We start from the raw sequence: 24508 nt of genomic DNA, 5'->3' as shown, positions 1-24508 counted from the left end.
AGTGAAAACACCAAACACTTCACGGCAATGGTGTGCTGTAACTCTGTACGTCCTTCCTCATCGAGCTTTTTCCACACTTCACTTGCTTTTCTCTTAAATCGGACGTAACAAAACCTCATCCAACATATTTACCTAAATACCCTCGAAACACAACTACACACCACTCCATCACCAACATACACACACTCATTAAAGGTTAAAAACCTCACATTCATGTTAACTTTCATTAGAGTTTAGCCTCTCGCTCTCTGATTATTGTGTGTGTAGATTAAAAACATGATTGTCGATGATGACTGAAACACTTCTAAAGGTGCTGTTGAAGGTTTGAAGGCTAGAGTGGCTGTAAATATGCTGTACATACATCTGAATACCTGAACATTGTCTTTATATATAGAAACTGAATTACACCATCAGGGCTTTGGTTTGCTTTATACAAAGAAATGTAAGGAGGCTTATAGTTCTACATCATACTGTTTATCAAGGTAGTTATTATTTATGTCTTTATATCAAACATATGTGGGCTATGTTGCCCTGAAACAGTGCAACAAAATATCCTCTTTATAAAAAATCAACCCAGTCTCTTTGTCCTTAAAGCTGCTTTAAAATTTACTTTTATTGCTTCACTGAAAACACGCTGGAGAAGATAATAAAGCACAACCTTCATTCTACCAGGAGCCTGTATCATGGATCTAGTTTAACTATGTCTGGTTTAGCAGTGCTGATCCTGGATAATGGTTATCATGAGTCAAAGTGTAAATTTGATCGGGGATTTACAATCTAGCTCTGAAAATTCACATAAAGGTGCATTATCAGCCCAATTAAATGTCATAAAAAATTCTTAAACTCTCTTTACATTAAAGAGAAAGATACTTAGGCCAGAGTAAAATTAACTCAAATCTCTGGTTTACCTGTGAGGGTTTCAGTTTGTCAAAATGTGATTCTAAGCTGCCAAATAACTTACCTTTTGGGTCTTTGATGGAACAAAAAGCTTAATTAATTTAGAAAAAAATACAGCTTTAAATGGTATTATAAAGTATCGCATGAAAAACCATAAGGTCTTAAATTTAGTAGCTGTTTTCAATTTTGATATTTGTCAAAGAGGTTGTAGGCTAGTTTTTCTGCCTTTGTTTTCACACAGTTTTAAACACAACGGAGACCCTGATAGAGAATCCTCACATCTGATGCCATTCTGAGCTTTTGTTTATGTTCTGGCCCGGTAAGTTATCAGTGCATCCTTAAATCATCCTGAAGTGTCTAACTTAACAGTGAAATATGTGATTGAGTAATGCGTACATGCAAATGCACATTTTCAGAGAGGTGTTTAGAGGAGAAAGTGTCGGAGCTGAGGCTCAGGCCGATACTTGTTAACACTTTAGCTGATTTTGCAAATAAGAAGCGGCTTTGCAGTGCAGTTTTTGCGTAGTGTAATACTTGCACAGTCTGTTAATGTTGCACCATAGCATCTAAAGAGAGTTATTTGCACACTACAATAAGGCACTATCTACATTTACTTGACTATGTTGTCAAATTTTTATCTTCCAGTCTGCACAAAGCATACATAACATAACTATGTTATGTATATGGGCGACTGTGGCTCAGTAGGTAGAGTCAGTTGTTCTGCAATTGTAAGGTTGTGGGTTCAATCTCCAGCTCCTGCAGTCACATGTTGATGTGCTTCATTGGTGGTGCGTAAATGGGTATGGATGCATTTCAGTGGAATAAACTAAAAAACAAACAACCAAAAAAACATTGGCCAATTCTCCATAGCAACTTCTTTAGTGTATGAATGCGGAGTGAAGGAGTGCGAATGGGTAGGTGTGACCTGTGGTATAAAAGTGGCTTGAGTAGTCAGATGACTAAAAAAGCACAATACAAGCTCAGGTAATTAAAGATAGGCCTTAAAAAGTATGAAATTTAATGTCAGATTATCTGCATATGCCTTGTACATAATGTTATACAATTCTGATTTAAATAATGATCTGATAGGTGCACAGACTCTGCCAGATCTGGTTCAAGGCACATTAAGCCAGAAAAATACAGTATGGAGTAATACTGAATATACAGTATATCAATAAAGGCAACAGTGTTCTAGCAATTTCCTACAAAATGGGAGATAGGTTCATGGCCACAACTGCCATAAATTTGTCTTTCATTTGTTGTTCTGTCGTTTCTCTTGTCCCTCTCTCCTTCCTGCTTTTCTCCCAGCCCTACTCTTCCTTCTACCGCTTTCCAACCCCAGTGCAGCTTCGGCAGAGAGCTGTCAACATGAGAGCGGTCTGCTTGACAGTCCTACTTTATAATTAGGGAAGACTTATATTGCCACTGTAACGGGGCTAAATACTGCTAGTGCTGTGCTCGTGTTGATTAACGCTGCTCTTTTTAAAATAGGCCACAACAGAGAGTCGGTCTAGACCTGCCCTCTTTGTAAACTGTTTTTAAAATAACTTATGGTTATGAAAGGGTGTTATCCAAAAAAAGAATGATTGATTATAATATTTAAAATGGAAGAAACTGATTATTCTCTGAGGATCCAAAAAGAAAAGTTTAATCAACTTCTGAAAAAAAGAAAAAAAGAAAAAAAAAGACCGAAATGTGAAAAAGTTCTGTATTACTCTTTGAAACTCTTTATGTATCTTATTTCCCTTCAATGGGAACATCTTAACTCCCATAGTTCCCATGTGAATAGTTAAAAAGCTCATTTGTGTGAAGAGGATATTCAATAAAATGATTTTTAAAAGGTTAACAGTTTAAGTGAAAGTACTGGAATGTATGTTAAATATACGGTATATTTTTAAAGGTTTACCAGTGTTTTTATTGAAGTTGACAATTATTGATAATAATCCTTGGCATCCGGTACAAAAGACAGCCTTTCTGATCACACCAAACTCTGAAGGTTACTTTGTGGATCTGTGCTGGTTAAAAGTGAACCATCCTCATGATACCAAAAAACATGAAATATACTGACAGATAGCTGAATAATCCATTATTTCTTCCTAGTGATACAGGCCCTTGGTAGGTATAGAAGGTGTTTTCTTTCTTGAAAAGCTAAAGTGGATTGTGGAGTTCTCCTCTTTAGCCTCCTTGTCTTTGGTGAAGAGAAAACATAATGATTTCATCTAAACTCTTATTTGTTTTTATTTAAATACTGACCTATTCTCAAAAGTTGAAACTTTGCCAACCAATCCTTGATTAGAATTAAATGGAACAATAGTAAAATAATCTGCAGGACCATGAACTGATATTTAAATCACCTTGAAAATGTCTAAACGACAATAATCAGAAAATCTTTGTTTTGTAAAATAGTATTAGTGTTATGGCACTTGTTCAGAAAACAGCAATACTAGGCCATTATGAACAATAAAAGCCTTGTCATAACTGTATTTTGTTTCACCGCTGATCTGCTGTGTTTGCTTTCTTCTCTTTGTCTCCCTCTATCGGCGCTGGGACAGCATGACCTTGTTGATAAAGTTGACAATAGCAGAGGCAGGTTGTTCGGGGTCCAGCTCGGCAAACAGGTGGCAAACGTTCTCTGCCAAGCTGCCTGGCTTCTTGGCTACAAAACCGAACACCCTGAGAGAGGAAATGTGGAGGAAATAAAGGAAAATGAAGTGAGGGAAAAAGCGGGGACATGATGTAAGAGAGTGGAAGCAGAAGGCAGAAAACATTCTCTGTTTCTGTTGCAGATAAGACTTGATTTTCATTGTTAAATCATGTCTGCTGGAATGATTTTTGCCAAGGCTCACACACAATCTGATGCCATGCAAAGGCTCAAGTTTCACTAATTTCTCAGGGTCAGCCGACAGCTCCTTTTGAAAACACATGCATACATTTCAGTTTTTTCCCAGTCATCAAACAGAAACAGAGCACTTACTTAACAGTGGTGTTGTCTGAATTAGTCCACCTAAAGCCAAGAGAGAAAGAGACAGAAACCATACTCAGACAAACACACATTCAGAGCTGCCAAACAAGCTGATGCAGCTGCAGCAGCTGCCACAGCCGGCATGCTCAAAAACAAAATGATCACATGCTCCCTCACGTATTCACTCAGGATAATAAATGCACTCACTAAACAGACAAGACCATGCCAGGCTCACAGCAACAAATGCAGTGAATGATCAAGGGTGAAATGAATGGGTGATTGTTGTGGTGGTGTGTCTGTGATTTCTGCAGACTTTTGGTTAGTTTTACAGCAACAAGAATTCAGATTCTGTTTGTATTTAGTTGGCCTACCTCCTGTCTTTGGGGTCGATGCTGCTGAAAGTGACACTGTTCACAGGGTAATGTCTCCTGAAGAAAACCCTAGAGGAAGAACGCAGATGTGGTGAACCGGATAGAAGAGACATTCATCACTATGTGATAAATATATGCAATAAAACTGTTAACTGATGCACGAGAAGGGTTTATCTGCAGGCTTGCAGGCAGCAGTTTCAGGACCACAGATTCAGGACTGTGGGTCTAGGACCCTGCTTGTGCACATGCATGTTGTTTATGGGCATTCTTTTAAATACAGATTGCCAGCTATTACTATTGCTACTACTTAGCAAACAGTCATCATGTTAGTGGAAAAAATATGGCTTACACAACTAAACATGCATAAAACAGTTATCTAAAATTAAGATAAAACACTAATTACATGAAAAAGTACTTCAAGTGAACTTTGGATTTCTGCCTATTAAAGTTGTGCCAACTCAATGGAAAAACACAGGTCCTAGGTCTACGGTCCTAAATCTGCGGTCCATAAACTGTTGCAACTTTTTTAATTGCAATGCTCCTCCACCTTTTTAGGTGGTGCTGTTGAGAAAAACCGAGTCCTAGAGCTACAGCCCTGAATCTGCGGTCCTGAAACCTCTGCCTGTGAGCCTGCAGATATGTACTATTGGATGCACCAGACAGCCTGTTTCATATATCCATTGCATGGGAAGCATTTCACATCCATTTGACTAACCGCCCATACAAAGTATAAAATTCTTGGAGGATGACTGTCTGTCACATTCTATATGCGCCAACCAGACATGATGAAATAGTGGGCTTGCACAGCTCTGGTAAGTAAACTTAACGCAACATAACTCCTTAAAACTCTTGTCTCTCGTCATCTGGATAAACAAAGCTAGGAGGTCTGCTGGACTGAGTAAATTGTAATATCGGTAAAAATCCCTTTTTGGTAAAGTGTAGGGATCATATTCAATTTCAGTTCAATTTCAATTTATTTAGGATAGCCCCTTGAGATGCAGCATCTCGTTTTCGAGGGGGTCCCAATATTCAATGTACGAAGACATTTTCTGATAATTGCAGCGTACGGGTCCACTTAGCTCTGTTAAGTACTAACTTTCCTCTGTTCCTATTTATTCCTAATGACAGTCCTCCACTTCCTGGCCCCCAGCAGATATTTGGGGGGTCATGTGACTGTAAACGACCTATAAGGTATTGCTCTCCAGTTCTGGTGAAATGGCTGCTAGCCTCATCAGAGCTCATCGCTTCACTGGCAGCAGCCATTGTTTACCACTTTGCAGTAAAACTAAAAATCAACTGTTGGTACCATCTCAATCACCTTCAATGATGCTGATTGGTCTGGTAATTTTTCAGACTGAATATAAACATTGGATATATTGTTATTTATTCATATATAATAACTGTGGGTACTGAGAGTAAAAGTCATGCCTCTGACTTTATAACGTGTAAATCCACGCTGGAGTCTTTTACCTGCGTTGGCTGTCCGTCAGCGTGATACCCTGCGACGTCACCTTAAACTGGACTACAGTTGCAGTGGGACGTGGATTACGACCGAGGGACGCGTCTGTTGCCTTGGCGATGGCCTGTGGGCCGGTCAGAGACTCTGTTTCCACAGAGTTCAGGTAGAGGACGTTACAGGCTGAGGAGAGAGGGGTAAATAATGAGCTGTTAGATAAATGTCTGATTTCAGAGAGTTCTTTTACCTGCTTTAGAGTCTACAAGGTGCTGTAAAAATAAAATTGCCTTGCCTTTCTAAAGTGTATTATAATATGACTGGTGGAGGAACTCATACAATAGAGTGTTTTAGAGCAGTGGTTCAACTGGTCAGGCATCAGGAGCCACCACCACAGCCTCATGAGAAATCACAACCCAGATTCATCCAAATTTATAACCACTCAACTGTGTTTAATAAAAGAAAGATTAGTGTGGACCTTAAATGGAACAAAGCAAGATTGAAATAAGAGAAGTGACAGAAGGAACATGTTCTAAAAACATATTATTACAGGAGGCCATGCATGTTTACATTTTATCTTACTCAATTTTTCCAAGACAGCATCAAAATTTGGGAATTTCTGGAGTAATTTTTAAATGCTCTTCGAAAAACCATTTTTTTTTAATCCACACAAAGAAGAAAAACAAGTTAAAATCTTGAGAAATGAAATTTACTCGGATCACTTTATTTTGACCTTATTCTTATTTAATCAACATTTCTTTGTAGGAATTTGTTTTCGCTCTGACATCAAATAGTTTTATACTGTCAGAAAAGAAAAGCCAAATTATATTGACCATGATTGATTAATAAAATCAATAAAAGGGTAAAACAGCCAATGGAATAAATATACTATTTCATGGCACAAACGAAGCCTGCAAGTTATTTTTGTTGATAATCTGGAGCACAATGATGCACACCTGACATATATTTTAATCAAATCAAATGACTCACATCCTCCTAAATTAGTGGTCTATGTGCTCTCGCTTTCAACCCACCTCCACCCCAGCATCCACCTGTTGGCTCCGACTGGGGGTTTTAGCTGTAAACTTATCACTCCTCAATTCTGTGTGTAAAAAAATCATGCGAGGAGTGATTAAGTCAGAGCCTGATGCCAAACATGTTATGTTGCCATAATAAATGCTTGAACAAACTACAATATGAGATTATAGGCTGGAAAAGAAATGTAAGTAAATAAAGTAACCAGTTATGTTCACTGCATGAAAATAATAGCTTAAATTGGCTAGAAATTTGTGTTTAGTTCATTAAATTAAGCATTTGTGTTTGCATTTGAGTTTAAAAACATGCATCATAATGTATTAACATCCTGAATTTCTCCTTATGTTAAGCTCAAAGTATTTTATGGTTGTTAAATTGAGATTGTACAACAGTTTGTATGAATTTGGCCCTCTGGCAGTGAGGAAAAACATCATGTGGCTTTTGGATCCAGAGATGCTTAATCCTGACGTAGGGCTTTTGTACATCATAGACTTTTTGCCACCTTTTTTCCTGGCACACATTTGCGACCCAATGGAAACAGCTTTGTGACCCTTTTTTTGGTGTCGACCCACAAGTTGAGAATCACTTTTTCAGAGTGAGAGGCAGGGGGAGATCTCACCTGCTCCTTGTTTCAGCAGATCAGCAGCTGTGCTGATGTTAGTCACTGGTTGGACCTCCTGAACCTCTCCAATCAGATCTGAGGACGTGGTAAAATGTGAGTGGTAGAATAAACCTACATTTCTTGTAGAATACTTCTTTAAAAGCAGAAAATTTCCTTTAAAGTGTTTAATGCTGTAATTCATTAAACAAATAAGCTAACTAACTAATAAACAAAAACCTCTCACAGACTACCAAGGGAATAACAAAAATGGCTTGACAAAAAAGGAAATACACAGAAAAATGCTAAGCTTTAGGTCGTTCTAGTGTAATAATGGTCAATTTTTTCAAAAATGACCTTTAACTGGTTATTTATACTGTCGATCAAAAGGAACTTAATCAAAAACAAGTGCATGGGGAGGTCACATTGAATGTTCACCTTTTTTCAGACAAAATATTAAAAAGAATGTTCTAGAATAAGTACATCAAAACATTTCTCCTCAAAAATAAGAGGAGAACCAACCTTTTTCTGGGATCTTCAGAGTACAGGGCAAAGAGATTGGTGTGATGACGTGTTGATAGACCAACGCAGACAGACTCCCTGTTGACGACACAAAATACAAAAAAAAAAACAGGATTATTTGGAGATGGCAAAGGTATATAAGTATTATTTCTGTATAATTCCTCGTGTGGGAAATCAAAATGTTTCCCAGAGACACACACATTAAAACATCTCAGGAATGATATCTCACCAAAGTACGGTTCATTCTGACATCCTTTAATCTTGACTCCTCGTGGGCCTGTTTCTATGAGGAAGTGTCTAACCAGCTGCTCCAGAGGATCGCTTACTGGAACAGCAAAAATGAACCGTTAAAAAGCTGCAAATATCAACAAGCACAAAACAACAGCTGAATTAGTAGACTAGATTTTCTTGCTTAACACTAGGATTAAACTAAATAATATAAAGGATGGATTGAAAACACATCCAACAATCTTCACCTTTGCTGCTGTGGTTGTTGACATTAGCAGGAGGTGTAGCCACCTTCAGGGCCAGACCATACGCCCCCTGGAAAGAGTTACTGTCCCTGATCAGGAAGGTTCCCGGCTCTCTCTCCTTCAGACCTGTGATTGCTACAAAACACAAGCAAACCTCAGGACTGCCTCATTAGAGAAAAAGTGCCACCCAAATGTACAAAAATGTACAACCATTAAAATTCATTTTATGAAAACTGTTGCAATGTGGACCTTAAATAGAGCAAAACGCAATACTGAAAAAAGTGAAGAGATGTGCTTGGATCCCTTTTTTCCACTCAATTTTCATTATAATGCAAATTTTGCTCATTTTCCAGAGATCTTAAAAGGATCTCCTAATCATTGTGGGGAAACTAGCTTTGCTTTCCAGAGAAAAGGAAATAAATATGTCATAAATTCAAAAATAAACAACCAAAATTAATATGTTAATAGGAAAATTAATAGGAAAATGGAGTAAAATAAATCATAGTATATTATAGTAATCATAGTATATTAGCAGAAAATCTATATTCCTACTCCATCAAACCTACCTTGCTCTCTGGAAATGCCAGGCTTGTACCAGAATCTTGAGCTGTCCTGAACAAACTTCACACTGACCCTGTTTCCATGCTCAGTCTCCACAGATGCCTCTCTGTCATTCTGGCCAGTAGGGGGAGCAATTTCCCCCACGGTGGGAGAGAATGTGACATGGTGCTGTTGGGCATTACTGGATGGAGGCACATGACCCATGCCTGGCTTTTGAGATCCCACGCCATCATTAGGTGACCCTGGCTGGGTTGGCAGGTGGCGCTTCTCTGGCAAAGGTGGCTGTGGGTGAGGGAGGGGGATGGAGATGGTGGAGTAGTTGGAGTAGGAGGACGGGTGTAGCTGAGGATTGGAGTAGCACGGCTTCTTGTTGTTGTCCAGAGATGCGTTATGTCTAGCAGGATTGTGCTCCATGCCTGGGTACTGGTGGTGTGGGGGTCCATGCTGCTGGATGTGGCTGGGATGGTGGGCATCAGGCCCACTCAACATCAACCGTCTACTCAAAGTGGAAAAGCCAGGGACTGGGGTATCGGAGACTGGGGAGCCCTCCATGCTGCCAGAGGCAGGCTGGGGGGGTGATGGAGATGCAGGGACAGATGCACCGTTGGGGGTCGGGGTGATGCTGGGGTGTTTGGCTTCAGGATGAGGTTGGCTGGTTGGAGAAGATCTAACGACTTCTGCTGGGGTCGTTCTCGTCAACTCAATGTCCTGTGTTTGGATCTGGCCCTGAGGCTGGGTCGTGGACTGTGCCAGAGCAGCAGCCTCTGAGGGACTGGGGGTCCGGAGAGTGAGAGGTCCAGGTTGTGTATCTGGTGCTGGAGAAGCATGGACTGGGGACTGGGGAGCCTGGCAGAGTCCCTGGTTTGATGTGGGTGGAGTTGCAGAGTCGACAGAAGAGATCTGCATTGTCAAAGATGGCGGTGTTTCTGGGCTACAGTGCTGCAGTTGGGGGGTGTTTGGGGAAGAGTCTGTTGGTGCAGTGCAGTGATTGTGGTGTTCTGGTGGTAACGATGTGGTTGAGTGTGACTGAGAGTCTTTGGCTGCCTGAGGCATGGACGACGGCTCTGTGCTGCTTCTTTGGCTTTCTGGAAGGGCAGGTTCAGGATGATAGTGTCCATCCTGGGGAGAACTCTCGCAGTCACTGCCGATGATGTCTGTGGTCCGGATCTCATACTCTCTTCCTCCTGGACTGGGGCTGTAATGGACATACACTGGTGTTAATTCACAGACCCACTTGATATCTAAATAATTGCTTATTGCATGTCTACATAACCTAATGCCGGAATTGCAACAGTTGTAGAAATATCCAAATTGTACCTTACTGTAATATGTAGTCTGTATTTAAGTATTTAAAGATCTAACTTTAATGCAAGATAAACTATGACTACAAAGCTGCTTAGGTGTAAAGGCACACATATTTATACCAGATTATTTCAGTCATTGCAGATGTGTAGCAATCTAAAGATGTGTAGAAAAAATGTACTTCAAATCTGAAGCAAGAGCTCAATCATTAAGGTATCCCATTTGGGAATCCTATGGTTTCCCATAGAATTACAACAGCAGACAAAGACAAGAACGAGGAAGTATGCGGATATTTTTCAGTAAGGACTGTATATCTTACTTGACAACAACTTTAGTTTATCTGTGCATCTGAAATGGCACCACATGAACATTACTGCAACTAAGACAAATGACACTGTACAGCAGACACAGAACACTTTGGCATTTAAACTGCATTTTGCTGGTAATTCTGAGCAGGCATTGCCATTACTGTTTTTATTGCAGCAGATCTACAACCTTATATAAAATTCCCTTTCATCCACATGCAGTGATGAAGTTATGAATGAACAAAAGCTGCCGTTGTGCATTACTTGTCTAAAACCGAGAGTACACTGTGCAATTCAAGGACTACTTTAACAGTCGTGGTAAATTGCCAGCTACTGAATTGTTTATGACCTATGTGCTCACACGAAGGCTGAGTAATTCATTGAAATTTAAATAAAACTGTGATATCTCCTACTGCAATTTTCAAGTTGCAAGGTTGCAATATTTCTTTAATCTAGAATGTGTGCCAATACCAGTTTAATACATTTTTGCAGCAGAAATGTTTTGCTCTGCACATCATGTAAACATTTCAGTGTCAACCAAAAATCCTACTTTGCTTTAGTATATATTTTTCTGAGTAAAAATGAGAATTACATAAAAATGATCATTTCCTGTAGTACAACATTTCCAATCGAATTTGCAATATGAAGAAGAATTGGCCATTTTTTACAAAATTGTTCAGCCCGGCTCACACAGTATAAGTCAGTGGTTGTGCTCACACCATACAGGTGAGGATGGTGCAAGTACCAAACACCACTGTTTCCTTTGAAAAGTGGTTGAAATCAGATTTATTGTCTCACCCTTACACAAACATAAACAGCATCGTCAGCAAATACAACTAACAGCCAAACAATAAATATTCCGTGTTGGAGGGAGGCCCACATATAAGCCTATTTCCTGCTCGAAGGTACATCAAATGTGCATTCCAGCTGTTTTGAGGGTGATTTAAGATCCTGTCCAACAGTTTACACAGGAGAATGCCCCAGATGGGAGTGTTCTGCTCTGTCTGTGGGAGTCTAAGCAGTCGTACAACTAAATACCAAATATTTTATAAAAACATCTGACCAGGGGAGCAGCTGGTTGGGCCATGATTGGCCGTGGTTTCCCCTGTACACTGCACAATAAACAGTGCATGATCAGGCTCAAAGATTGCCTGACTTCCAAATGAGTTGTGTGCCTCAAAATTTGTGCCAAACCGGTTTAAAATCCCATAGTGCACACCTGGTTCCAGGCATTTGCTGTAGAACTCCACTGTCAGTTGCATTTTTTAGGTGTATTTTTTGGTCAAAGGGCATTCAAAAAGGTGCTAGATCAAAACAAAAGCACTAAAGCCTGTCTCAGCCATGTGAAGGACAAGTTCTGTAAATACATATTTTGTAAAATTGATTTCAAACTTCTTTATTTACTGAATGACTTTTTGGTATAAGGTTGTCAATCTTTTTTTTAATATCATTTTATTTCTATATATACCTTTCATAAGTATAATAAAGATCTTGAAGCAGTCCATACAGTCTGAACTGTCACTACTGTACAGACAATGTGTAAAGAGGAAGCTTTAAAGTTCCTAATCATGAAAAATAAATGTAATCTGCTTTTTATTTTTTACTGTGACTGTAGCACCACAGATGTCTGTGCCAAATTAAAAAAAATTGCGTATCATTACAACCCTATCGGATACACATGTCAAAGGCTGTACAGCTAGAATACCTTTCTCTTGTGCGTAGAGGGCTGCTTGTGTGGACAGGAGTGGATGGTCCAGACATATCAGACGGCGTGGAGCATGGAGCGTGGACGTCTCTGTGGGCTCTCTTGAAAGAACCGTGGGTTATGTGATCCCTCCAGCCCACACTTTCACCAGAACTACGAAGGCCATCTAGATAAGATGAACAAAGAGGAGTTATTTGAACTTTATCAGCTGAAGTCACTATTAAATGCTGAATCAGAATGCAATGCTTTGGCCAGAAGAAAAGACAAGGTTGCAGAAAGAGGCATTCTGTGGATATTGTGTAAGGTATCTGTCTAGTCCAACTATTAAGCTCATGCTGTTGTTGATTATGGGTAATTTATGCATTGCCAATTTCCCCTGTTAACAGCAAACACATTTCTGAGTGTCTCTGTTTTAACATGACTCACCGGTATGTGAGTCAGAGCCGTATGATTGCTGTGAGTCTGGATGGTGATGGTGGTGGTTGTGGTTGTGGTTGTGCTCTGTTGTCCCGTTGCTGTGGCTGCAGGAACCTGTAGGCAGCGGGGATGTGGACTCAGACTGGTAGCCTGAGCCATAGCCTCTGCTCTCAGATGGAGAAGGCTGGTATGGAGAGCAGGGGCACACTTGGCGTGGCGTTTGGTAACCGCTGCTGCTGCTGCTGTACTTCAGGTCCAGCTGGGAGTGAGCATGAGACCTGGATGCCTCTGGATAAGCTGGATGACCTGATGGTAGAGGATCGAATGTGAAGGCTGGCAGGTCGTGACCCTGTGGGCCATAAGAAGCTACGGTGGCCCTCCTGTGCCAATATTCAGCCTCTCGGTCTCTCTCCCACTGCAGCTCGGCCTCCCTGTCTCTCTCCCAGTGGAGGGACAGCTCTCTGCCTCGTCTTAGCCCAGGATCCCTCTCCCAGTGGAGCTCTGACCCTCTGGGTAACTCTGCTTCTCTGGCTCGCCTAAGCCCCACTTCCCTCTGCTGAAGTTCTGCCTCTCTGTCCCAGTGGAAGCTTTCACTTCGGTCCAGCCTGATGCTGTGATAAGCTGCTGAGTCTTCCCTTCTGATGCTGCAGTCTCTGCAAGGACAGCCAGGGGGCGGCAGACCATCCATTAGCATTATGTCATGGTAGGTGGGACTTGTGGCAGGTTTGGGGTGGTGTGGGTGAGGATGATGGTGGCTGTGGTAGGGAGCGTAGTCATCCTCTCGACAGTAGAGGCGCCCTGGTGCAGACAGAGGGTGGTGGTGCAGGTGGTTGTGGAGATCTGGAGATGGGTACGGGCACATATGTCGAGATGAAGACGCTTCTGAGCAGGAGCGGTGCAGGTAATGTGGAGGGCCACTCTGACGGTCCCATACCAGGTCTGGAGGTGGAAGGGACTGGTGGGAGTGGGGGCTGTAGTGCTGGCACAGATCCATATGTGATGGTGGAGCAGCAGGGTTGGGGCTAGCAGAAGGAGTGGCCCCATGATGCCCATTAGTGCCAGGAGCACGATCGAGGCAGTAACCATTAGGCATGAGAAGGGTGCGATCACAGCCAGGCTCAGCACAGCGTTGAGACCGGTAACCATCCCGACAGGAGCAGGACCGACTAAGCCGTGTCAACGTCCCATTTCTCTCAGAGGGCAAAGAATCTCCATCATCCAATATGGCTGTCTCTCGCTCTCCATCTCGGTTTCCTTCGATGCCACCAAGCAGACGTTCCAGCTCCTCTCTCTCCTGTCGGGTTGGAGGTGGAGGGCGAATAGGATCCTCTTGGTGATCAGGATGAATGGAGGATTGATTCAAATGGAGGGAATGGGTTGAAAGGGCAGAGTCAGAGCCCTGAGAGATGAAATGATCTGGTCTGTCTTCTACCAGGCCTCCTGCTGGGCTGCTGCCATTGGTTGAGCTGAGAGAACCAGAGCCAGGACCGCGGCGCTTCTTGATCTGAGCGTAAAGGCTGCCATCCAAAGGACCTCTGGTGTGGGCGATATCTAAGGCCAGAGGACAGAGCTAACATCAGTACCCAGTGTACCCAGTTATGAGCCTGTTTCAAATGTATTACTTTTTATTGGTTTTGGATCTTCCTCTGCTTAAACCTAGACCATCTGTTTTTGGGAATAACTAAGATATGCACAGTCCAGGGCAAGGTTAAGGCATGTTTAAGCCAGAGATGTTAACATTATGCGATTACCAATCAACCATTGTCACTTAAAATTGTGCTGAGATAGGATATGAATAGAAGAGTTTGAGTTTTACCCTCCAGGCTGTCCTGGTATCGTTGGTTGAAGTTCTCATAGGAATCCCAGCGAACCACTGGGTCAGCTGTATTGTAGTCCACTGTTACAGCTGGGTCATTCTTCTGGTACTCACGGCCTGAAAAAAAAAGAAAAAAAGAAAAAAAAAAAAAAACATTTAAATGTAATTCTAAATTGTTCCTTATACATAAATGCTTTTTATATCTGTGGTGCTAAAAACAGCAGAAGTTATGTCACGATGCTCAGTTCTCCTTTGGCAAATCAATGAATTCTGAGGACCTCCCACCCCTCACCATACACATCAATGCAAAAACATACACCAATATATAATAAGTACACTATCAGTCACACCCTTTGCTAATACATTTTTATCTAGAAAATTAATCTCAAACAAGACTGCAAATAGTACAAAATAGCAACTTCAGTGTGAAACTGAGAAAATAACACGCTGCTTTCACAGAGGAAGCAGCTAAAAGTGGTCCTTCAACATGAAACTTCCACATTTTTAAGATTTAACAACAGTCACTGCTTTAAACATTTTTTTTCAAATCTGACACTGAAGTTAAATAGTCAAAATAATAAGGTCAAAAAGCTTTGAGATTTAAACTTTCACTCCTGCAGTACTTCTAGTGAACACACCTCTGCCAAAGCTTAAAACCCATGTATATGTTATGAGCATCAGCCTATATTGGCTGTAAAAATCCACCTATTTAGGTTGTCAATATTAGTATATATCAGCGACCTACATCTGCTGTCAATATTGCCCTAAATCAGCTGCAAATATTGGCCTAGACCAGCTGAATATTTTTGCTTATACCTCCTGTTAATGTCAACCTATATTGGCAGTAAGGAATAAGGATTGGCCTTTATGGCTGTAAATATTGGGCTATATGGGCTCTAAATATCAATCTATATCAGCTGTAAAAATTGGGCTATATGGGCTCTAAATATCAGCCTTAATTGGCTGTAAATTTTAGCCTATATAGGCTATAAAAATCATCCTGTATCAGTTGTAAATATTGGCCAATATTGGATGTCAATATCAGCCTGCTGTTAGTATTGGCCATTATCAGCTTTAAATACAGGTCTATATTTACTGTAAATGTTGGCCTACATTGGCTGTAAATATAGGCCTGTTTCAGCAGTAAATATCAGCCTAAACCAGTTTGCTATATTTGCCATTATCAGCTGTAAATATAGGCCTATATTGGCTGTTAATATTGGCCTACATTGGCAGAAAACACTGGCCTTTATCGGCTGTAAATATCAACCTATAACAGTTGTTAATATCTGGTGATGTGCCATGAATGGAAGGGCAGAGAAATGTGAACAGACAGGAGAGACAGAATGGATTCCTTTCTTGAAAGTTAAACCAACCTTTGATTTTCTCAGGTCCAGAGGAGAAGACAAACTCCACTGTGGCATCAGATGGAAAACGCTCATCTAGAAAAAGAAAAGGGGGAAAACTTCTTAAGAGCCAGAGATTTCTCACTTAGATAAGGTTCTGAATACTCTCTATATTACAGTCTTAAACTGTAAATTTGATCTCCTCATAAAAATTAGATTTATGAAAGCAAACCACAGTATCGGCTATGAAGAAACCTCCATAAAGGAATCAAACTGTGTTTTTGCTTCAATATATCAAACACTAATACCTTCCACAGATGTGTTTTACTTGTATGAACCCACAATGGTGTGTTTATGTACATTAGCGATGTTTCATTTAGTGTAATGGATTGATGACCACATAGAAAACCTCCTTTCCCTCACAGATTTGTTTCTCAGCTGCACGTATTCTATCATTTCACAGTAACTGAGCCCAAAAGGAAATGAAGTAATGACCATGTTCATTATGGTCTTGAGCAATAGAGCAGTGTTCTGTAGGCCTCCTTTATGCTCTCTGAGGGATAGTAAGAAACACTCGATCCCTTCATACAGTACAACTCATTCTTGCTACCAACCTCCAGGGAGCGGTTATTTTGTCCAAGATGGAGACTTAGCCACTACCATTAAGGGATTTATTCAGCCACAGTATTAGGAGGCCATTCTAGGTAACAAACCACTGGGGATTAATTCACCATGCTTATTTCCAAAGAGCTGTTATTATGTAAAGTTGAAATCGTTTGTGATTAATTAACAGATGCTTGATGATTAGCCAAAGAGCAGGATCTTCTAAAATACATCCTGTCCTTGCGGAGCAATAGCCATTGTTCTTGCACATCTGAAGCAGGACTGATTACTTTTGAAAGAAGGAATTACATAATCCTCATTTTACAAATCCAAAAATTAGACTCAAAAGCAACTTATAAATGCTTCTTTTAATGTCTTCATTACAGAGGAAAAGTCCAAGAAAAGTTCTCTCTTTGTAGGACGATGATTCATCTTGAATCTTGAAAAAACAAGAGGATACGACCCTCTAACCATGCTGTTCAATTAAAGGCACATATTTAAAAAAAAAAAAAACAAAAAAAAAAAACTGCAGTGCCACTGCAAATTTTGGATGTACTGTTTGCGCTGTGCCATTGCCACTAAACTAAAAAGTCCTCATTTTGACCTTTAGGTGTTTATTGTGATAAGTCAGTAACTGATGTTTTTAAAATCTAATCAAGCACAATAATTCCTCCAAAATATACTCAATCAAAAATATAATTATTGATTTCAAAATATACTCTATCGTCTGTCAACCTCTAAGAATACAGGCATAAAATACTCCAAAAATATATCCAAAAAAATAAAAGCACACAAAAAAGCTACTCAACTTTCTTTGTATGACTTTACTGTGTTCCTTGCTCTTGAATTTAGCCACATCGAGGTTTATACTCCTAATTCTTACATCTGTGCGGTTAGCCTAGTGGTTTTGTCTCTGTGACCCATGTACGGAGGCTGTTGACCTTAAAGCAAGTGGCCTGGGGTCATGTCTGGCCTGTAGTTCTTGTCCTGAATGTTATTTCTTACTGTCTCTCCCCAGGTTCCAACTCTATCCACTGCCCTACCGAAATAAAGGCATGAAAGCCCAGAAATAATGGTGGCCTGTGCATATGTTTTCTGCATACACGGTATATGCAGAAACCCAACATTAAATTGAACAATTTTTAAGATATTTTCAAGACCATCTTCATAGATTTTAAGACCTCACTGGATCTTTAATTTCTAAATTGTTACATCACAGTTATGTTTTTTTTTTTTTTTGCTATTTTCAGGACAAAAATATCACACAGGAAAATTCTAGCAATTTTGCAGTATGCAAAAAACAAAAAAAAAAACTTTCTCTGAGCATCTTTAGATGAGACTTTGAAAAAAACTTTAGTTTGATGTGATAAATTAAGATAACAGTGAAAAATCATACTTTTTTACTAAGTAACCTAAAGGTAGCCATACCAGTATCTACAACAGGGATGTGAAACTAGTCCCTCGGGAGCCACATGCAGTCCTCTACCTCACTCAATGCAGCCCCAAGTCAATTTCAACTACTAATAAATTCTAAACATGAAGAAAAACATGAAAAAAATCTGCCATGAAAACAAGAAAAAAGAAACATTTCTCTTATAATCTCTGATTACTGAAAGAACAAGTAACTATCATGTTCACTGCATTAAAAAGGCAGCTTAAAATTGATTTATTTCTGTGTTTATCAAATTAAACTAGCAATTTTTATTTTGGCACGAGTTCAAAAACAACGTTTTGGTAGTATACATGATCATAGAAGCATATTCTTTCTTTTATTGAATTATTAGCAATCATAATAGCTGAACTGAGAAAATCTTTTCTATTTTTTAAAATAATTTTTCCTTTTGGCATTGACAATAAAATTATTTCAGCCCTCTTCGTAACCAAAGTTGCCCATCCCTGATCTAGAAGTACCAATTTTACTTTCACACAGCAGTTAAACTAAAAACAAGAGCATAACCAAATGCAATAACTTTTACATAAAACCAAACTGAGATGCTTTCCATGCAAAGAGAAGTATTAACTTTAAAATAATGCAGAAGAAGGTATGGCCATCAAACATGTCCCATATGTCACAGGATATAACAACTGTCTACTGCTTAACTTGGCAATATACCAATGTCAAATAAATTCAGGATTTATATTGTGTGTCCAGCCTTTTTTCTATATTTTGCTCAGCTATCATAACATACCGATACACGCTTCATCCAACTCCCCCTTGCCAAACCAGAGCTGGGATCCGTGGATTGTGCAGGTGTGGAACTGCAGCCTGAACACCGTGTCTCTGTCAGCACTCTGAGCTCGCCTGTGGTAGCATTTGACCTGCAGAGGGCAGCAGAGTGAGACAAACAGTGAGGAAAGCCGTGACAGATCAGCAGCGTGTGGGATAATGAGGAGTTTGGTCAGTAAATTTGAGGCCTTTTGTTCCAAAATGAGTGACAAAAACACTTTCTGAAATGACAGACTGCACACGAGGAACAAATCATGATCACTTGTTAACAAAGTGACAAAATGTTATCCAGACCAAAGTTTGTACTGCAGGGAAGAGGTTGGCCAAATTTACCAGATTTAAGCAAACATTCTGACCATCTGTAAACTATTTATACTGTTTATTATGAATGCGGAGGTTACATATCATTTCAGGCTTAATAAGAAGGTGGCTTATATCCTCACCATGATGTCACCCTTCAGCAGAAGTGCTGGCTCGATGGTCACACTCAACCGCCTCCCTCCGGTGCCTTGAAGGTCACTGTAGACAACAAAATGTACACAAACAAGCCTCTGAGATAACCCAAAGAAAACAGGAAACTCAAGTGGACACACTATCTGACCAAAAACTGACAAAAGGGTGATGATTCATTTATTTTTGAGGATGTTTTAATTTTTATTTCATTTAAAGTGATTATAATCAAATTCATAACTTAGAAAGGCTTTGAGATGGAAGAGTCATAAAAGCCTCATGAAAGAAAATGAGGCTCTTTGTGTGATTTAGTCACTCCTGTCTTTTTAATTAGCTAGTGGTGCTTTTAAACCCAGCTTATGAAAGAACAACAACAAACAAGCCCTGGGGTTACCTGCACCATCATTTTGGCCATATGACAAAAACAAAGACTCACTAGATGCCTGAAGTGTACACCAACTGCATGGACTGGTAGATCTTCAAGAAAGGGAAGTAACCTAGAGGGAGGAGAGAGAAATTTAGACACAGCGGGCATTATCAATGTCGACAGAGGAATGTGCTGACGGCCACCCCCGCCTTCTGGACCTGATCATCAGATTAAAGATAAACAGACTATAGTTTGTGTGGGTGGAGGGTGATTGTGCCCATCTATGAGAGCGATGACTCAGTAATGTGGCTGTGATTCAGGAGGGAAGCCTGCCAGAGCACCACGCTAACACAAACATCTTGTAATATATAGGCACTTTATCTGCAAACACAGAATATTTTAGATAAGATGAAAGATCAGAGACTAAGAGAGCTCCATGGTGTATTTAATTCTATTATATCCTCACTCCACCTTAATTTTCACATCGTGGAGGACAAATAAAACAAATTAAAGAGAAAGGTAACAAAGGAAACATATCTTAACAAAAAAGAGATATGTACAAGTCTTAAGCCCAGTTCAGACCAAAGATTTGGATGAGTTGAAACTGGGCCCCGGGCCGCATTTGGCTCCGGGGCCATAGTTTGGACACCCCTGCAGTAAGGAGACGAGAGATCTACCACAGACATCACGTGATGTAAGTTTTATTTGCTGTTTTTGATAACTTTTTTTTTTTTTTAAATGTTCTATTGTGTTTCTTTTTCTTTTTGTCATTGTATTTTGATGTCCTATGTCAGTGTTTCCCTACCATTTTTCTTTGGAGCCCCCCTTACGTGTACCTAAGAAAAGCGGGGGCCCCCCAGGACCCAAGAGAGAAGAAAAAGTGACATCCTGACATCAAAAATCATCACTGATTTTAATTGCTTCACTTAAACGACCCTACAAAAAGGCCTATGCATGTGTTCCTTCTCAAAAGATCTTTGTATAAAATACTTAAAAACTGCTTTATCATGGTTTAAGTCAAAATTTGCCAATCTAACTTTGGCAGCCTCAGATCAGACAAAGCCTTGCGCCCCCCCTAAGATCTTTGCCGCCCCCCTTGGGGGGTCCTGGACCCCAGGTTGGGAACCAATGTCCTATGTGATTCACTTTGAATTGCCGTGTTGCTGAAATGTGCCATACAAATAAACTTGCCTTGACTGATTGGCTGTGCATTATGCTCTAAATCCATCTGTCGGCCACTTGACAAACTAAATGGCAGATGGCGCCGTCAGCCAGCCAGATTTGAGCTGCAACACCTCAGTTCACACAGCTTCAACTGTCCCTTGCAGTGCTTCTACATGGTCTTAATGTGCCGCTAAAGTTTGACCTGAACAGGATTTTGATGTAATGTGAAACTTAAATGATGATCAATAGGGGACTTTGGATGTCTGCATGTTTTTGTTTATTTTGCACTTATCAGGTGCAATGACCACTTAATAGCAGCCCAGAACAACTGCTTCTGCTACTTCATGTTTAGTCTTAACAGAAAACTATGAAAAATCAACTGCAAATGACGAATTCTTAAAATAAATCCACACAGACCTAAAAAATTCATCCTCATACTAGGGATGCAGGATATTGGATTTTTTTGGAAATACACAGATATTTACCAATTAATTTTGGCCAATACTGCTATTGATACTGATACTTAAATGTAGTTTAGACCTAAAACTACAGTCCTTAAAAACACAACTTAGAGTTTGAATAGAATAAATTAACTCATTTCAGTCCTTAAACTCATTGGTTTTCCAGTGTATCCAGGGGCTGCCGCCGCGGTAGCCGTTAGCTCAGATGTAGCTGTAGGAAAGCGGCTGTATAATCAGAACTGGACCACATTTCTCTTTAAAACAAGCACAAAAAGTCACACTGAAAGCTTGTCTTGGCACAGAAGTTTTTGCATGTCTCCTGAGCAGCCTTGGCATCAATTTAACATGAAGCTCTGCCATAACAATCTATAGCAGCAGTGGCCTGCGCCAGAGTAGCACACGACATCATTTGTCACTCTGACAGTCTGTCACGAATGTGACGGACAAAACATTCCTCAAATCACCTTCTGAAGATTTTCTGAAAAGTCCTGCCCTTCACAAAACATTTTCTTCTTCTTTTTTTTTAAAGGTTTATTTTGGGCATTTTTGTGCCTTTATTTTGATAGAGGAGAATAGTGGATAGAGTCAGAAACAGGGATGAGAGCGGGGGAGAGACATGAAGTAAAGAGCCTCAGGCTGGATTCGAACACTGGTCGTCCACGTACATGAGGCGCGCCTTAACCACTCGGCCACCTGCGCCCCACACAAAACACTTTCTACGGGAGCTTTCCCAGATGACTGTGAAGTATTATCTGTCAATCTGGTGTGTCAGGTTAGCTGTTTCCTGCCGACAGGGCCTTTATGTTTTAAACTTAAAGGCTCCTTTCCTTCTCAACCAACAAACATTAGGGACAGCAGAATTCCACTCCCAAAAAAACAATCCCGCCAGAACACACAATTCAGTCAGGCATTTCAACAGGCATCCCAGATAATTGTGGTCCTAGTCTTGTTAAGATAACCTCTCCTGATACTGACATCATATATCATGTGATATTTAACACACATCCCTATCTCATATTTGTTATGATGTATTTGCTCTCGGTTATTTGCTTCCAACTTTATTCACATTCTTACGTAAAAATACTACATTATATCTTTTGATAATCTAAGTTGTGACCTAAAAACATGATTTTATTATGTCTCCATGCCGGTGATAGTTGATGCCTGAGGCATTAAGTTTACAGGTTGACTGTAGGCTATGACAGACTTTTTTCAAAATAAGCACAAAATTTTATCCTGAGTCAAGGATGAACTTTTATTAGATACTGGAGGTCAAACATCCTGGGACATGGGCCTCATGTTCATCCCTTGCTTTCCAGGCCTTTCTTGCAGAAACAATATCTTAGATATTTCCTCTTCACTAAGACTCAAGGATGAATTGGTTTGGTGTTGGAGGTACAGAGTCAAGATCATGGGGTCTCATGGTCAGCCCTTACCATTAAAGTTTCTACAAATCACACTACTGAAAACACCTTTCTACCTTTCTTCCAAGCCATGACTGTACTTTTACTGTCCAGTTATTGGACACCTAAAGACTAAGTAAAAACAGAATCAAGCTATGCCCTTAATGCCACATGAATGAAAACCAGGAAGTAATATGTTTTGTATTATGATGATTTCACGAGGACAACCACAAACAATCTCACCTCCTTCACCCTGGAAGTTAGGGAGCGATGGGATGAGGACTTGGTGGAGGAAGAGAGGACTGCTGTTCATCTTGATCGCCCCGGACAGAAGGCCTCCAAAGTAATAGATATACCTTAAAGAGGAGAAGAAAGAGTGAGAAAGATCCTTATAAAATAAAGATGTGTGATAAAAATGAGGAACATGGAAAACAGATGGTGACAGAGATCATAAACAGACATCTTTGAACGAGAGCAGAAAAATGCAAACAGCCCAGCGGCAGACGGTGTTGATGCCAGACAGACGACAGCTATAGTGGATTTTTTAAAGGTTAAACAGAGGAGGACAAAAAGAACAAATGTCTTTCTTTTCCAAAAACATCTACTGTTGTGGAGAAATATTTCCTCTGTCTTCCAGGTGACACTCATTCAAAAAGAACTCTTGAATGTAGTGTCTTTTTCTTGAGACTAGCTCTACAGTTAAAATCAACGCATTTACCTGCATACACTTATATGTAAGGATTGATATTAAAGGAATGATTATTTGTTTGGCAAGTAAGAGTTAAGAGATAACAATGACTTGCTTGTCTGAGCTTGAAAGGATTCAAACACAAAATTAAGAAAAGTGTGACTATCAGGAAACATTCATGTGTTCTCCTTCAGTGGAATATTTCTATTCAAGGCCGTTGACTTCAAAACAAGCTGCCTGAGGAGATAAGGCTCTTAGCATCAGTAACTTTTTCTAAAATCACTTTTTATAACTTACCTTTACAGATTTGCTTTTATGTGAAGTTCCCTTTTCCAATATTATTACTTTATACCTTTAATCATTCCCTGGTCCATCTGATTTCCTGCTAATACCTTTGTTTATCGCTTTAAATGACCCACTAACTGATCTTTCATACATCTGTTGCAATCTTTATTTTGTGATGCCATTCACTTTAATAACTATACTCATTTTCTGCTACATTTGTTAATCTACTTTAATTTCACCGGGTTTGAAAGATCAGTTGTCTCTATTTCATTCCTTCATTTGTATTTATTCTTGTTGATCTTTTGTTTTGACCATTCTTTCTGGCTTTTACTTGCATTTTGTAGACAAATCTTCATCTGGCCTAACTGCTGATGCTTAATATTTTATCACCATGACTTTCTGCCCTTGCTTTGTCAGTTAATAACTTAAAATGCCAGATAGACTGTTTTACATATCCATGGCATGGGATATATTTCACATCCACTGGGGTAACAACCATAGATGGTATTGGGAAGGGCAGAACCTGATTGGATGAACATCCAACAAAAGGGTGTGCTGCCCCAGGAAGGCAACTACATAACCCAACTAAACAGGCAACCAATATCACTGTTCACTATCAGTGGAGCCAGTCGGTGAATCAAACTCTTGCCAAAGCCAGTTGGAAAAAGAGAAAAAGAAACATCTTTCTGCATGGTTCTTTACTCATTTTTTAACCCTCTAAGCCTGACGTTGTCATGTACGATAAGAAGTGACACAGGTGATGAAAACTTAAACAGTTTTCGAATCATAGATCGTAGCCTCTTACTTTTTCCTCCTCTTAAAGTGAACCACTATGCCTTTCCAATGACACTATGCATGTCCTCAAATTCCTTACGATATCATTTTTAGTGAGCCTGGGACTTGGGTGACTATTCAGGGTCTTTTAAAAATAAAACCCCACCAGCAAATCCAATATTGAACATCTTTTTATCCATTTTTAATCTTTTCTGCCACTCGCTTTGTGTGGCAACCACCTTATTATTTCCCAGAATGCTTTGTGACAGGTTGACAATCAATGGCAGGATGTTCCATTGATGGTTCAAGCTATGATAAACTAA

General features: G+C 40.0%; 1 protein-coding gene across 4 annotated transcripts in view; it reads right to left on the bottom strand.

Moving 5' to 3' along the window:
* Positions 1–1786: 1786 nt before the first annotated feature.
* Positions 1787–24508, bottom strand: part of tns2a (tensin 2a) — a 103771-nt gene continuing 81049 nt past the window's right edge. For 3 of the 4 annotated variants that reach the window (XM_041799787.1, XM_041799789.1, XM_041799790.1), the window contains 17 exons: positions 22682–22794; positions 19480–19540; positions 19037–19112; positions 18556–18685; positions 15794–15859; positions 14418–14534; positions 12611–14152; positions 12185–12350; positions 8878–10067; positions 8315–8446; positions 8068–8163; positions 7839–7916; positions 7338–7415; positions 5701–5869; positions 4231–4299; positions 3872–3901; positions 1787–3570 (listed from right to left, as the gene is read on the bottom strand). In XM_041799787.1, the coding sequence (XP_041655721.1) occupies positions 3432–3570; positions 3872–3901; positions 4231–4299; positions 5701–5869; positions 7338–7415; positions 7839–7916; positions 8068–8163; positions 8315–8446; positions 8878–10067; positions 12185–12350; positions 12611–14152; positions 14418–14534; positions 15794–15859; positions 18556–18685; positions 19037–19112; positions 19480–19540; positions 22682–22794 (4252 nt within the window). In that variant the 3' untranslated portion in view covers positions 1787–3431. The remainder of the gene's footprint in view (positions 3571–3871; positions 3902–4230; positions 4300–5700; positions 5870–7337; positions 7416–7838; positions 7917–8067; positions 8164–8314; positions 8447–8877; positions 10068–12184; positions 12351–12610; positions 14153–14417; positions 14535–15793; positions 15860–18555; positions 18686–19036; positions 19113–19479; positions 19541–22681; positions 22795–24508) is intronic. The other variant, XM_041799788.1, reaches the window with a different exon arrangement.

This window comes from Cheilinus undulatus, linkage group 11, assembly GCF_018320785.1.
Source record: "Cheilinus undulatus linkage group 11, ASM1832078v1, whole genome shotgun sequence".
Lineage (NCBI taxonomy): Eukaryota > Metazoa > Chordata > Actinopteri > Labriformes > Labridae > Cheilinus > Cheilinus undulatus.
This window is presented reverse-complemented; position numbering and strand designations above follow the sequence as displayed.